Genomic DNA, 16,037 nt, shown 5'->3' on the forward strand with positions numbered 1-16,037 from the left:
AGAGCGGTACACGAAATATCTCCCCATCGCCATAGGGCAGACATGAATGCGCAATCTTCTCCTTTATTTTCCGGCTCACCCGACGCCCAATTAAAATACGTAACCAATTTGTCGTCAATGGACGAGATCCAGCGTCCATTTTTCAACTGTATGCCTATCCAAGCCTTTCTGTCAGATATTGCAATTTCTGAAAGTTAAACCATCACTTTTTAAAAGATATTGGCAATATGTGGTTACGTTTGTAGACACTATAAAAACTTGTCCGTATTACTTATCATACTGTAATGATTTAAAATCTTCACTGAAAAACATTAACAATAAAATATGGTATCACAATGGAGTCGTCTTAAATATGCGTAAGGCTATACTACTCTATGTTATGTATACTCATAAAATTGAAACGATTGAAAAACTACCAAACAATTTACCTGGCAGGACGTTTGAAGCGACATCTTTTTCTTCGTCCGAATCAATATACAGGACGTGCGCACTAACACCAAGACTCGAGCAATATTTCTAAGCAAATACATATTTAAAGAATTATTTTATAAAATACAGTGATGATTATATAATAACGACAGTTCCAAAATGGTATGTACAGTATTTTAATGGAAAATGCATTTATGATATGATTTATTATTTAACATTGTGTTGGTGTTGATTAATTATGCCTACACACTATGCGACCAAATGCAAACAAGAAAACGCATTTACCTGCGTTTCATAAAATGTCATGTTTATTGACGAATTCCACAGATAGCACGAGTCCAGGAGCGACAGCCATCCCGGCTTACAGAGCACAACTGAAGAATATAATTTTATACCGTGGTAAATTCCAGACCTTTAACAATTTGTTTTAATACTGTCACAACAAATGCATTACTACTGAACGTACATCTTACCCGTTTGTACACTATTCCAAGACTTATATTAACAAACAATTGTCATGGTAATTCTTTTGTTATATTGCTCCGTTTGATAATAAATTTTATTGCAGAACTTTCTTATTCGCAATTCACAAGCAGAACAATTCAAATAGTATAAGAGAATCGTTTTAAACATACGATGTAATTACGACTGGATACAAAATGTTACTTTGATATTCTATCAAACTATTTGATATTACACGACAGCATACCCTTTATCGCGATGAATTGCGTATGTTAAATGCATGGGCCTAAAGTGTCGTTCCAGACTAGCTTGTGCAGGCCGGACAGCAACGGCTAATCTGGGACGACACTTTACGCACATGTTTAAAACCCCATTTTTAGAGAGCACTGTCCATATTCGAATTTCAAAGTACAAATCAAATAGGCGACTGCCCATGAGGACAAGTGATGCCAGAAAACGCGCAATACAAACGATCTAATATATCGCATCTTTTACGATACCGGTTCTGTAGCTGACGCTTCCCGCCATCGGCAGCAGCCTTACATCGCCAGCCTTCCTGTATCGAGAACGGCATCTAACGCACTCAGAATGCGTGTAAAATACCGACTTGCAACCGTCGGTACTAGCGCATAATCTCGCGCACTTCAGAATTGTCTGTGCTAGAATTACATCGCCAATTTGTTCCGTAGCTGAACATTTGAAGCCCGAAAGAGCAGAATCCTTTTCAAACTGAACATTTCTTTGATTGCAGGTTACACCGATTACCAGCGAAACAAATATGACACAAACTTTAATTTCCATGATTTGTTTTGTTAGTTGGTACGTAATGTTCACAATAAATATGCTGGTATATATTAATTATTTCGTTCAATTATAAATTGCCTTAGAGACGTGTAAGACGGAAACGCATAAACTGATAATTATAACTAAATGAAAGAGAACATTAAACGAACCGAGCGGTAAAAGTTCAACATTTGATTAGTTCGTACACCGAATGTGGTTATATAAATTGATATTTCAAAACTTTATTGATAACCACGCCTTCGTATACAATTTCAACCAACCGTCAATACCGAACATTAGCTGATAGCGATATTATTGGCTTAAAACGTTGTCATTGAAAGTTCATCGTTTGAGAGGCAGGATTCTCCACAGCAGTCTATATCCGTATATGAAATTATTCATAAGATGTCTACGGAGGAGGCCGGGTGGTTACGGAGAAGGCCTGGCGGTAATGGAGGTGGCCGGTCGGTGACGGAGATTGCCGGGTGGTATAATCTGAATCAGCAAACGATTTATTACACATCTCAAACTTTGATGCATTAAGTGCCATTACATTACACTATTTCCAGTCTATGTTGAGTCATCATCATCAGCATCAATCGCTTGGCACACTGCAATATATGCATAATAGTGTTCCATAATAACGGTGCTTTTGAAATAGGTCATTTACCGCCAAGACTCCAATCGTATCTGTATACAGGTCACATAAATAATTGTGCAGGATATAATTTTAATGACATTCTTTTTATAACTATTCGTAAAAACCAGTTAATTTTCAACTGAATATTGCACTGACAATCTAAGGTGTATGCATATAAAACGATACATCTTGCCTGCGTGTTCAACTTACTGTAACTCAAGTCATTGAATTATAGCAGCAATGTTGCCTTTTAACTTCCCAAGACAAAATGTCTTTAGAAATTAAAACTAAATTTACATCTCTGTACTTGATTGTAATATGCAACCTCTACTGCATTTGAATGAATATTCATACAACTATGTATCACATCTATTTGACATTCACATGCATCACCATAATATCTTAAAGTCAAATAATAAAGATAAAGTGTTTTGTTTTTTTAAACTGAAGTAAAAACAGTTTATTATTAATATAGATTCGTTCTGTCTTTATACATGAATCGGGATATTGTTGATGAATTCTAGATGGAATTACGCGCATGCTACATTACTGTCTTCACACCAATAACAGTACGATTGAGGCTGACTGAGTAAAATAATAATCACTGATTTCTTAAGTACTTGCACAAAAGTATTGCAATTGTATCGTCGACGTTTTGGAATAACTCTTGTTTGTCCGAAAGGGGCCCTGAAATGTGCATACCTTCTCGCCATGTAACTAGCGCATAAAACACTAAAAAGGCTGCATCAGACGCCGAACATTATTAAAACACCGGGCCAGAACTAGGTCAGCCCGATAGGCAGCCGTTGGGAGTTTTGCGTGCACCAGGTCGCTCCCGGGGTAAAATGCTTATTTGCTCGAAAAGAGCCCTTACAGGGGCATATTCACTTGCCATATTACTAGCGCATACTACGCAAAATAGGCTCTATATGAAGCATATCCTATTTAAAACATCGGGCCGAAACTAGGTCAGCCCGATACGGGAGTTTAACGTGCACTAGGTCGTTTCCGGCAGATTACTCTTGTTTGTCCGAAAGGGGCCTTTGTAGGTGCATACTCACTCGATATGTAACTAACTCATACTACGCTAAATAGCCTGTATGGGACGCTGTCCCTTATTAAAACCCCGGACCGAAACTAGATCAGCCGGACAGGCAGCCGACGGGAGATCAGCGTTGACTAAGTCGCTTCCGGGGGATTACTCTTGATTGCCAGAAAGTGACCCTTAACGGTTCATACCCATTAGCCATGTAAAAAGCGCACAATACGCTAATTAGGCTGTATGTGACGAAGACCCTATTTAAAACTGCGGGTCGAAACTAGGTCAGCCCGATAAGCAGTCGACGAGAGGTCAGCGTGCACTATGTCGCTTCAGGAGGATAACTTTATTCGTACGAAAGGCGCCCTTAAAAGTTCATACCCATTTACCATGAAAATAAATGCATAATAAGCTTTATAGGCTGTATAAGAACCCGTCCCATATAAAATCCCCGCCCGAACCTATGAAAGCCCGACAGGCGGCCAGGTCAGACGTGAGGCAGCGTTGACTAGGTCACTTCCGGTGGATAACTCTTGTTTTTCCAAAAGGGGACTTTAGTGGTGCATACACGCTCGCTATAGGAAGAACGCAAAAGTGTATAATATTTTCTTTAAGTATGTACCAAACTTGTTAAATAGGCTAAATAAGCTTAATATTTCAAATAAATAGCTTAAACAGGCTAGAAAAGATGTATGTATCAACCAATGTATTTAACATGCCAAATAGGCTAAAAAGGCTAAAAAGGCTTGCTTCACATATTTCTATTTTTCTCACCCATTCTCATACTGATTAACCAACTCTTTGAGCCAGTGGGTGAACTGTCACTGTGAACTGTGACTAAAGAATTGGATGCTGGTGAGTCTGAATCGGCGGTAGACAGAGACGAGACAAACAGTGTATACGGAGGAGTGATGGTAACTAAATGGCGGATAATTTTATATAGCATGATGTGACGGAATTGTGTCCTGCGTGGTTCAAGAGTAGCCCAATTCAGGGTGTCTATCCTATTAGTTAATGAGCTTGTTTTCTTACTACTCTGGCTTCATGTCTTTTTTCAGTTGATGTATTTGAGCTTCTTTATGTGGGTCCCAGGCAGTGGAAAAGTATTCTAATTTTGGTCTAACTATTGCTTGTAAGCAGCATGATGATGTTTTGATGAGCTAATTTTTAAGTTGCGGCGAAGAAAAACAAGTGCCTGGTTTGTGTCATACGAAATTGTACTATACTTTCGTGCGCAATAGGGTTTTCCATTGTATCCATGTTATGTTGTGAATACCGGGATCTTCATGAATTGTTGTATGGCAAATTATTCAATTATTAATAATTAATAGATATGCCCGTCCTTCGAGTGTCTGCCTTAATATCATATTCCTTAAATTACAAATGTTATTTCTATCATTTTTCTGGTTCAATGAGTGTTAAGCGCTAATACTCTCTGGTGCGTGAAAGACGTAAATAACTAAGTCGGTGTAGAACAGCCCATTTTATTCTCTGAAACAATACCAGAACACGCACCGTATATATCAAAACAACATAAATATTTGCATGCACAAATATTATTTGTGGAATATATATAAGTCTACAATTATGTCCGAAAAAGAGATATTTGTTCGCTGTGTTTTTCCATTCATCATTTGTTCATTTGTTTATTGATTCTATTTTGTATGTATTCTCTGTTTATGTATTAAATATTTATATAACTGCATAAATTAAATCAGAAAATAAAGTGCACAATCCTTACATAAAAATAAGCGTTTGTAAAATAAAACAATAACTATTTAAAAATTGTATTATTTGAAATTAATTTAAACTATGTTGATTAGGATTAATTAAAATTATAAAAAGTTAAAAAGTAAAAATGAGATAATACTGTATATCATGAAATTGTCATTTTTGATTGGATTATATTTGCATTACAAGTGTTTGAGTACAAATGTTTATCTAATTTTAGGTTACTTTGGAGTGTAAGACCTAGTTATTTTTCGTGATTTACTTTTTCAATGATGTGATCATGCAGTTAGTATGCAAAAATTATAGGATATCTAGTTTTATTATTGCTGAGGATGGAATCTCAGTGTGGATTTATAAACCAGTCCTGCTCCCATCGTCTAGCAGCTTCAATATCTATCTGGATGTTATGGGCGTCTTGTTGATAAGTTGCATGATTTTTTGTTGCTCGGAAACCCATGTAGCCGTTTGGACGCATTTACTATTTAATATAACTGTTCATGTTCGAAGAAATTCTGTATATCTTTTATGCAAGTTAGTTTTTTTAATATAATATTTTTTCGGCATCATATGCATGTATTTGTTTCTAGTCTTTATTTTAGGATAAACACTATTTTACATTTAATATCATGTTCATTTTGTTATATTGTATTTTAATATATTTTGTTTTAATCACAGAAACAACGAACCTGTTAGTTGCGACCACACATTTGGATGGGTCGTGATGATCGCCCGATTTCTTTGCGGCACAGTTCTAGCCTCGTCAGTTGCACCGGTCCGAGTCCTGTCTGCCTTTCCATCAACTTAAGATATTCGTCTTCCTCTACATCCCATCACAGCTCGACATCACCCCATCTATTTATTTGTTTGGAAAGGTAACCATTTGTTTTTCGAGGTTAGTTTTGTATGTAATTGCTTTATATTTGAATGATATAGGTCTAAAGTAAAATTATCTGTTAACTAATAAATTCCTGATTTTTTATAATTCAATCACTTGTTTAAGTGCCTTTTGATCAAGTTTTTTTTATTGAGGCTTCTTTTAAATTTCAGGTTGATTGCCAGCGAACAGCAAAGTTCTATTTGGTTCAAGTTGTGGCGACAGAACACATTTTAATATAAAATCTTAATTTCAGACTCTTAAAAGTTGAAATGGCCATGAGTTATAAAGCATATTCAGCCTTTATATTTATAAAAAAATGGAAGAAATAATTTGCATTTTTAAAGTAATAGTTATCTCAGTCAAGATTCATTTTGAGTATTCTTTATTTGAAATTGATATATTCACAGGCTTATTCATCCGAGGCCAGTACGGTTGTTCTGAGACACATATCAATTATAATTACAAGCATTAACCGCTGACTGATAGTCAGTTTTCCTTTCCTAGACGTGTATCTAATTTGAAATTTGCTAATGTTCTTTTCGTTTTAAACGATCAAGGCCGTCAAGGACATATAGTAATATATTTACAGGAACACTTACAATAGATACAATAGACGAGATGCAACGACGGCAGAAATGGCGACACTATGCCAGGATATCTTAGGGGAAAAGAACTGTCAAAAGGAGTTTATCCAGTCTCTGGTTTTCCATACCAAAGAAGGGCGATCCCAAGGTGAGCGTGAATTACCACACCATCAGTCTAATCAGCCAACCCAGTAAATAAAAGCTGTGCATCATATTCAACCGACTGAAAAGTAAGGCACTGCTGGCGGAAGAGTACACTCAATTTAGAGCAGGACGGAGCACAGTGGAACAAATCTTCAACTTCAAAGTTATCATTGAGAAACACCCGTAATAGCAATTTGAGCTCTTCCCCTGACAACCAACTTTTGAAAATGAACAAAGTGTCGAGTCTTTTTCTCTTTCATCGGATATCGATACAGTTGCGTGACCTTGGAAATGTAGGTTACTATTTAGGTTACTTTACTTCAGTGTTTTTTTTTCAATTTTATTTTCAGGACATTGGCAAAACAATGGCCTTAAGTTCCCCAGGTAGGGTTATTTTGCCTTTTTAATATGTTTAGCGTACAAGATCATGAAATGATAATTAAAATAGTCAGAAAAACAAAACTCGTTTGCTTATCGCATAGTACGTTTACTTGATTAATGTTCGAATGTCTTTCATTTAACATTCAACACGCGAACTTATGACACCGTTAGCGTAAGCACACAAACACTTGAAACGCAATTATTGCCTCAAATCGATGTCGTCTCCGAATCGACTAAACGGTGCTCTGTATGAAAAAACACAACTTAATACCAATATATAGTATTGATGTCGTTTGCTAGATAGTATGGCAATGGATGCAGATACATATAAAGATCACATGTTAAATACATTTTCAATTATTTATTCATTGAACAATCACCAATCACCACAGACAATGTCGTTCAGATATGTATTGAATAGGAATGTAAAAAATAATACTCGATTTCCCAATATCCGGATGCTGTTCTAGTGTTCGAATAAAAGTTCGGTATCCGAATATTTGTATTATAAACAAGCAATTATGAGGCAAACGAATGCTTTGTGGTTCACTTTATTTGCTAAAATCAACAAAAGCTATACACCGCTGCATGCCATAGACATCCTCAATTAATATACGATTAACGTATTAACAGCAGATGGTGCTTTCCCATGCCATTTTTTGTTGACCAAGCTGTAGAACAAACAATAGTTAACAAACTTTCTAGCCAAATAAGTGCGTACATCGCGAACAGAAGCTGATTTTCTACCAATAAAAAATCGTTGGTTCTATACCAATTATTTGTGTCAATTATCGATGTCCTAAGGAATGACAAGTATTCATAGTGTTTGTTCGTTCAACATATAATTATGCGAATAAAACTGAGAACTTTTACTGAAAACTTGAAAATAAAATAACCATGAAAGCCATTCTCTTGATGTTTATCTTTCGGTACGCATCGGTTGAACACAACTAATTTCACGCGTAATTGATGTTTATGTTAGTTATATTTATTTCTCTTAGCCATAATAAAATTGTGATAAGATACACTTATTAATTGTCATGAATGCGCTGATAATCCAACTCTCAGCTATTGACTATCCGGGTCGCTGGGAGTTGCAACTGATAACCACTTTTTCAATGGAAAGTCACCTCCTGGAACCTTGGCGGCAATTAAATCGGTTATTTATATGTATATATATATATATATATATATATATATATATATATATATATATATATATATATATATATATATATATATATATATATATATATATATATATATATATATATATATATATATATATATATATATTACAAGACAATTGACCTATGGCTGTCAGATGGGGCAATCGCCTCGGAATGGACAATCGTAACATACGTACGGCTTAAACCGGTTTAAAGGTTAGTCGAACTTCGCACTCATTCTAGAATCACTCATACGAACAATATTAGTCTCAAACCATCACGACTCTAAACAAAACAATTCAAAAGATTGCCTGCATGGGACAAATAGGATGCATACTACACTGATGACGTCTATCTCGGTTACTATTGACATGTAAACTTGAATATTCCTCATATGTTGTCGCTACCAGAAACATGTTTAAAATAAGTGATTAAATATGTTTTTAAATGTTGAGATTTATTTTTTAAAGCTGCGAGTATACACGTCAAATCGATACACAGGTCTTCTACAAGTTAAGATCTATCGCCACTTTACAAAAAGAAAGAAGCTTAACTCTTAGCCGCTTTTAAAGCATGTTCATAAAGAACAGCATTTTAATATAAACAATGTTTTAAGCTAAATACATCCCAATCGGAAGCTAAATAAATCCATCATAGTATCACTATGATATCCTTTAGTTATGTAAGGGCAATGACAAGCAAAAACAAATATGAAAATAAATGCGTTCATCTCCTAGAAATGGTCAATACAAAAATAACTGAGTAAACTGTTTTCATAGATCCAACTACACAATCAAATTATACTCAGAGTATTTATATGTAAATAAAAAATACAAATGGGAATCACCTTGCACATCAAAAACAATCAATACATTGTAAACATTTGAAGATAACAATTAAATTAGAATTCACCCACTAGATTTGAATATCCGCAAACCTCAGAAATTGACATGTTATAGGACTATTATCTTTCACATAAACGAAGGTGAATTTAAGAATGTCGACTAACGATTAGATTCATATTTTTGCGCTGAAATACTATTACATAGCAAACAATAATATACGATGACTACGATACATATGCATTCAAAGGCATTCAAAGGCAATCGCGTTAATCGAAGCCAATTTGGGAATCGTTGAAAAGACAAATATTAACCCAATTTCCATGAATCGCATTAATACTTAGTGATCCCTAATATAAGTTATCCCAAAATTAAACAGCAACAAGTAAAACATACATTAAACAGGTAAATATTCATAGAGTGAAATAATTTCAAGTGAGGCACGATAAAATGATGTTAAAAGCAAGTATCCAATTAAACGCTGTGTGTTGACAATATGGCACAGCCCAGCATCTTATAAATGTCAAATACCACATACAGTAAATGAAAGGATATAGGACGTTTGCGTTTTTGATGAGCTCTTATATGTTGTACCATGAGCAATAACCGCCTGGTTGGTATAATAATTGATGAACGCACTGGCCCCTTGCTGGTCCGGTAAGCCCACCTCCACGCAGAGCGTTGATTGGAAACAGCATAGCTGGATCAAGTTTCTGCCTTCATAACCAACCACATAACCTACCACGTGATGATAGCCAAGCCACGTGGTACAATAATTTTACCGTTGTTATTTTTACTTTTTTATTCAGGTAATTATTTTTTATTGTAAAGCTAAACTTATCATCTATTTTTTTAAATATCAAAGAAAATGATACTTCTTTTCATAAAATAATACTTAAACAAAAAGAAAATCCTACCAAATATGGTAGGATTGTCTTGTAATGGCAGAGATTGTATATGAGAATAAGGAACAACTCTTCGTAGAGATTGCCGGGAGGCTTCTTGTACTGACGTGTCCCGTGCATAACTTACCTCTTGCAAATTTTAGTGGCTGACATGTTTGATGATTTAAGCATATGCTTTAAATTGTCTGATATTACGTAAATGTGTTGACCGAAAATGTATTAACCAGTACTGAAAATTAATGTCCCGAATTGCCCATAGAGATCTTAAATGAAACAATATGCGCCACGATTATAAGCGGGAAATTTGTTTTTGTACTTTCTTGATTGAGCATTTTTTTAATCGTCTTTTACGGATCGACACTTTAGGCACATGCATTAAACTCCCTTTTCACAGACGCAATTAACCGTGTTAAATGGGTATGCTGTCGTGTAATATCAAAAAGTTTGATAGAATATCAAAGTAACCTTTTGTATCCAGTCGTAATTACATCGTATGTTTTAAACGATTCTCTTATACTATTTGAATTGTTCTGCTTGTGAATTGCGAATGAGAAAGTCGTGCAATAAAATTTATTATCAAACGGAGTAATATTACAAAATAATTACCAAAACAATTGTTTGTTAATATAAGTCTTAGAATAGTGTACATGTAAATACGGGCAATATGTTCGTTTAGTGGTAATGCATTTGTTGTGACATTATTAAAAAAAATACTTAAAGGTCTGGAATATAACACGGTATATATATTCTTCAGTTGTGCTCTGTAAGCCGGATGACTGTCGCTTCTGGACTCGTGCTATCTGTGGAATTCGTCAATAAACATGACATTTTATCAAACGCAGGTATATTCGTTTTCTTGTTTGCATTTGGTCGCATAGTATATTGTGTAGGCATAATTAATCAACACCAACATAATGTTAAAATATAAATCATATCATAAATGCATTTTCCATACAAAATACTTAACATATTATTTTGGAACTGTCATCATTATATAATCATCACTGTATTTTATAAAATAATTCTTTAAATATGTATTTGCCTAGAATTATTGCTCGAGTCTTGTTGTTAGTGCGCACGTCCTGTATTTTGATTCGGACGAAGAAAAAGATGTCGCTTCAAAAGTCCTGCTAGGTACATTTTTTTGGTAGTTTTTCAATCGTTTCAATTTTACGAGTATACATAACTTAGAGTAGTATAGCCTTACGCATATTCAAGACGACTCCATTGTGATAAAATATTTGATTGTTAATGTTATTCAGTGAAGATTTTAAATCAGTACAGTATGATAAGTAATACGACCACGTTTTTATAGTGTCTACAAACGTAATCACATATTGCCAATATCTTTTAAAAAGTGATGGTTTAACTTTCAGAAATTGCCATATCTGACAGAAAGGCTTGGATAGGCATACAGTTGAAAAATGGACGCTGGATCTCGTCCATTGACGACAAATTGGTTACGTATTTTAATTGAGCGTCGGGTGAGCCGGAAAATAAAGGAGAAGATTGCGCATTCATGTCTGCCCTATGGCGATGGGGAGATATTTCGTGTACCGCTCTTAGACATGCCGTCTGTGAAATAGACATGTAGTTAAAATTGTACGCACAATTGTATGTACAGTGCGCATAACCATCAAGAAAGCTAATAAATGCATTCTTCATTGTGGACCTTTTCACTGCCGACTGCATTTGACAGTTTTTTTACTCGAAGAAGTCGTTGTAATGGATACCAATGCATATCATCGATTACCACGAAAACGAACATTGATTGCTCCTTATTAATATTTCCCAAAAATGTAATGTCAATTTGTTGGATTAAACAAATGTTTGCTATTAATAACCCCTTAAGTATCAACCCATATTTGAATAATTCATGTTTTAATCCTGGTCATGTCTATTGGTCATGTCTATTGGTCATATATATATATATATATAATTATAATATATAATTTGTAATATAAATTGGTAATGTCTATTGGTCATGTCTATTGGTCATGTCTTTTGGTGATGTATATTGGTCATGTCTATTGGTCATGTCTATTGGTCATGCCTTTTGGTCATGTCTATTGGTCATTTCTTTTGGTGATGTTTATTGGTCATGTCTATTGGTCATGTCTATTGGTCATGTCTATCGGTCAAGTCTATAGGTATTGTTTATCGGACATATATATAATATATAATTTGTTATATAAATTGGTCATGTCTATTGGTCATGTCTATTGGTCATGTCTGTTGGTGATGTATATTGGTCATGTCTATTGGTCATGTCTATTGGTCATGTATTTTGGTAATGTGTATTGGTCATGTCTATTGGTCATGTCTCTTGGTCAGGTCTAAAGGTTATGTCTATCGGTCATGTCTATTGGTCATGTCTATTTTTCATGTTTATTGGTCATGTCTTTTCGTCATGTCTTTTCGTCATGTTGTTTGGTCATGTCTATTGATGATGCCTATTGGTCATGTCTATTGGTCATGTCTTTTGGTCATGTCTATTGGTTTTGTCTATTGGTCATGTCTATTAGTCATGTCTATTTGCCATGTCTATCGTTCATGTCTATTTGTAATGTCTATTGATCATGTCTTTTGGTCATGTCGATTGGTCATGTTTATCGTTCATTTCTATTGGTCATGTCTATTGGTCATGTCTATTGGTCATGTATGTTGGTCATATCTATTGGTCATGTCTATTGGTCATCTATATTGATGATATGTAAATCCCACAACGAATTTTTAGATACACAATTTCAGCTCAGTCCATTTGCAGGATAATTATTTTTTACTTAAAACAAATGCTTTTAGGGTTTTGCTGAGGAAATTGCTGACGGCTTGTGTGGGTCTTTTTGGTTTGACTTTTTAATTCATGGTGTGATGTTATTGTGCTTTTCCATATTGTATAAATATTTCGTATATAATTTGCATTTATATATTTATTCAACTTACTTGACGATAACAACGATGAAATAACTATAATCAAAAACTCCTTCACCATTTGTCACTACGCTAACGTTCGCTACCAAACTTTTTTGACACATTTAAACTATATTAATTATTTAATGCCGCATGTATATTGTTTGAAGCAATACAAGTTCGCGGTTTGCGGAATGCCGGACCCTTTTGGGGGCATATAAATCGGCCAAATATTTGAAAGCCTTACGTAAAAAACAACAGAAAAACAGTTATTATAGAGAACATGTCCAAGTCCAATGCCAATAACTACGCACAAAATCACCGTTCGGCACGGATTTTCACATTTCATCTGTAGCGCATATATGTAGACTTGCATACCAAAAATCAGCTCAATATGTGAAAGCGTTTCGTATGAAACTTCTCGAAAACGGTTATTTTACAAAACATTTCTAAGTCCAATCTAATGTCGGAGTTGTAGATGATTGTGATTGTTCATCTGTGTTGATGATGGTGACAGTTCACATGTGTTGTAGATGATAAACACTTTATTAGGAATTTACTTTAAAAGTTTAGAGGTTTGAATTCAAACAGAAAATACAATAACGGTTATATGTTAGTCATACTGTAAGATACTTTTAATAAGGTTTCTGATTGTCAAAGTTTGCTTTTCTTCTTCACCAAACATCATACATTTCTGAAATCTAAAGCTTTAAACATCTGTGTGATTTTCTCACCAATCTTTAAAGCTTTATACTTCGGAACGCTGCTTATTATTTACTTGTTATATTCCATAAATGCATATCACAAAATAACATAATAAGATTTTAAGCATTAAAATTCAAATTGAAAAATGCCAAATGAAACATTAAAAGTTCGGGCAAGGAGACCGACCCCGCACCCTCCCCGGTGGCCCTCCTCTAGTAAAAAATTCCTGCGTACGGTCTTGTATAATATAAACATTAAACGTTCTAACACCTACATAATAATTGAACGACTTAATATTTAATACCATCAGTGTATATTTTTAAATTTTAATTTATCTTCATAAAAATACGAGTTACCAATGATAAACAGAGTAAAGTTGGTCTGAAAACTAAATATCGATAATTCAAGAAAACAGTGAAGTTAACATCTAAGAACTCTTTATTGTCAGGCATGTCTGGAATATGATTTAATGGAATGACATTGCTACTGGATGGTACTGGGGCTGGTTTCATTCTCAGTCGTCAATTCAATCTCATTTGTTAAGATATCGGATGGATCAAACCAATATTGTTCCTGAAACTGGCTTAGTGTAAATGCCATTGTTTTATTGCTTTACTTTTTTGTTCTCCAATTAATTTACAGCTATTTATGATGAACAAAAGAAACTATAAGAAACATTATATTTGAACAAATATTTTTATTAGAAATAGAAACACCCGACGACATAATATCAAGTGTGATTTTCAAAAGACTTTATATGAAGGCACACACATGGTTAACTAGTTTTTTATAATTTAATAAATTGATTTGTTTCCAAATGTTTTAATAATTATTATCCATAAGTATTTGTGAATACATTTGGTTAAACAAGATTAAAAATTTGACAAATACTGAAAGTAAAATCCTTAGCATAACTGTAAATTACGTTTTGCTTGATATTGTATAGGTTTTTATTTTGTTATAATGCCTCATGAATATGTAAGTATGAAACTGTTTATATGAAAATGATATAAACATATACACGTATCAAAATGTTAATGAGTTGCATCCATTAAATGAAGAGTAGCTATTAATTTGTCATACAAACACCATCAATATTCGCAAGTGAAAATTAACCCGATTTCGTGTCCCTAGGAAATGATGTAACTTCTAGTCATAATGATTTTGAGCGACTTTTTAATGTAAAGATAAATTGATAGCCTGCGATTCCTAACACTTGGATAATATAAGTGGGATTAATGAAATCGCATACGCTTATATTATTTAATATAATATGATTTCTTTTTCTTAATTAAATAGCTGTATGCGAAGCACAAAGCTATATTTTAATTATTTTAGTATATGAATTTCGAATAACACAAAATAAAGTTATAACTTCTTTATTTTACGTTTCCTTTGCAATAACAAATGACTAGCACATATGGACTAGGTTAAAATAAAATTTTAGTTGGAGAGAATGAGCCACAACATCATAGATATGTAAATAAGGAATGATTACCCCAAGTGGCCTTCCTGATTTTAAGTAGCTGACAGTCTCTTATTATAAGCAATAGTGAGCAAATCCGCAACATTAATCGCAATGTTATCCAAATCCGCAAAATTGCAATGTTATCCAAATCCGCAAAATTCCGCAATTTAAAGCAATTCCGCAATATGCAAATCCGTGTAAAGCAATTCCGCAATATGCAAATCCGTTATGTAAAGCAATTCCGCAAAGTGACTAACTATCCAGATAAAAGCCAAATAAGAGCTGGGAGTTACCTATATCCGAGCAAAACCCATATCCACAAAAAACTATTTTTTGTAATAAAATATTTTTTTTGTAATAATCAGAAGGTAACCACCCAAGTATGGATTTATACTCAGCAATCCGAAGACAACCGGCCACACAAAAAAGCACCCTCAGAATTATTATAATATTGAAATTTAATAAACTAATTTTTTGTAATAATCAGAAGGTAACCACCTAAGTATGGATTTATACTCTGCAATCCGAAGACAACCGGCCACACAAAAATAGCACCCTCAGAATTATTACAATATTGAAATTTCCAAAAAATGTGTCTACCAAAGGAGACTGTCAGCTACTTGCATTTTACGGCAAACAAGAAATTTTCGCAAGAAAATGTATCCGCTTAATTAATTTACAGTTATCTACAATGACTACTACTACTACTAGTGCTTCTACTACTTCTACTACTACTACTACTACTACTACTACTACTACTATTACTACTACTACTACTACTACTCCTACTTCTACTATTACTACTACTGCTACTACTACTACTACTACTACTACTACTACTACTACTACTAACTACTACGACTACTACTACTACTACTACTACTACTACTACTACTACTACTACTACTACTACTACTACTACTACTACTACTACTACTACTACTACTACTACTACTACTACTACTACT

At 34.1% G+C, this 16,037-nt stretch overlaps 1 protein-coding gene across 1 annotated transcript in view; it reads right to left on the reverse strand.

Annotated features, from left to right (window-relative positions):
* Positions 1-2,103: 2,103 nt before the first annotated feature.
* LOC127839640 (uncharacterized protein DDB_G0271670-like) overlaps positions 2,104-16,037 on the reverse strand; it is a gene marked incomplete at its 5' end in the record, with an annotated part of 17,933 nt that continues 3,999 nt past the window's right edge. Inside the window, one exon of the mRNA XM_052368024.1 lies at positions 2,104-2,169. Coding sequence (XP_052223984.1) covers positions 2,104-2,169 — 66 coding nt within the window. The remainder of the gene's footprint in view (positions 2,170-16,037) is intronic.

Source organism: Dreissena polymorpha, chromosome 7 (assembly GCF_020536995.1).
Source record: "Dreissena polymorpha isolate Duluth1 chromosome 7, UMN_Dpol_1.0, whole genome shotgun sequence".
NCBI lineage: Eukaryota > Metazoa > Mollusca > Bivalvia > Myida > Dreissenidae > Dreissena > Dreissena polymorpha.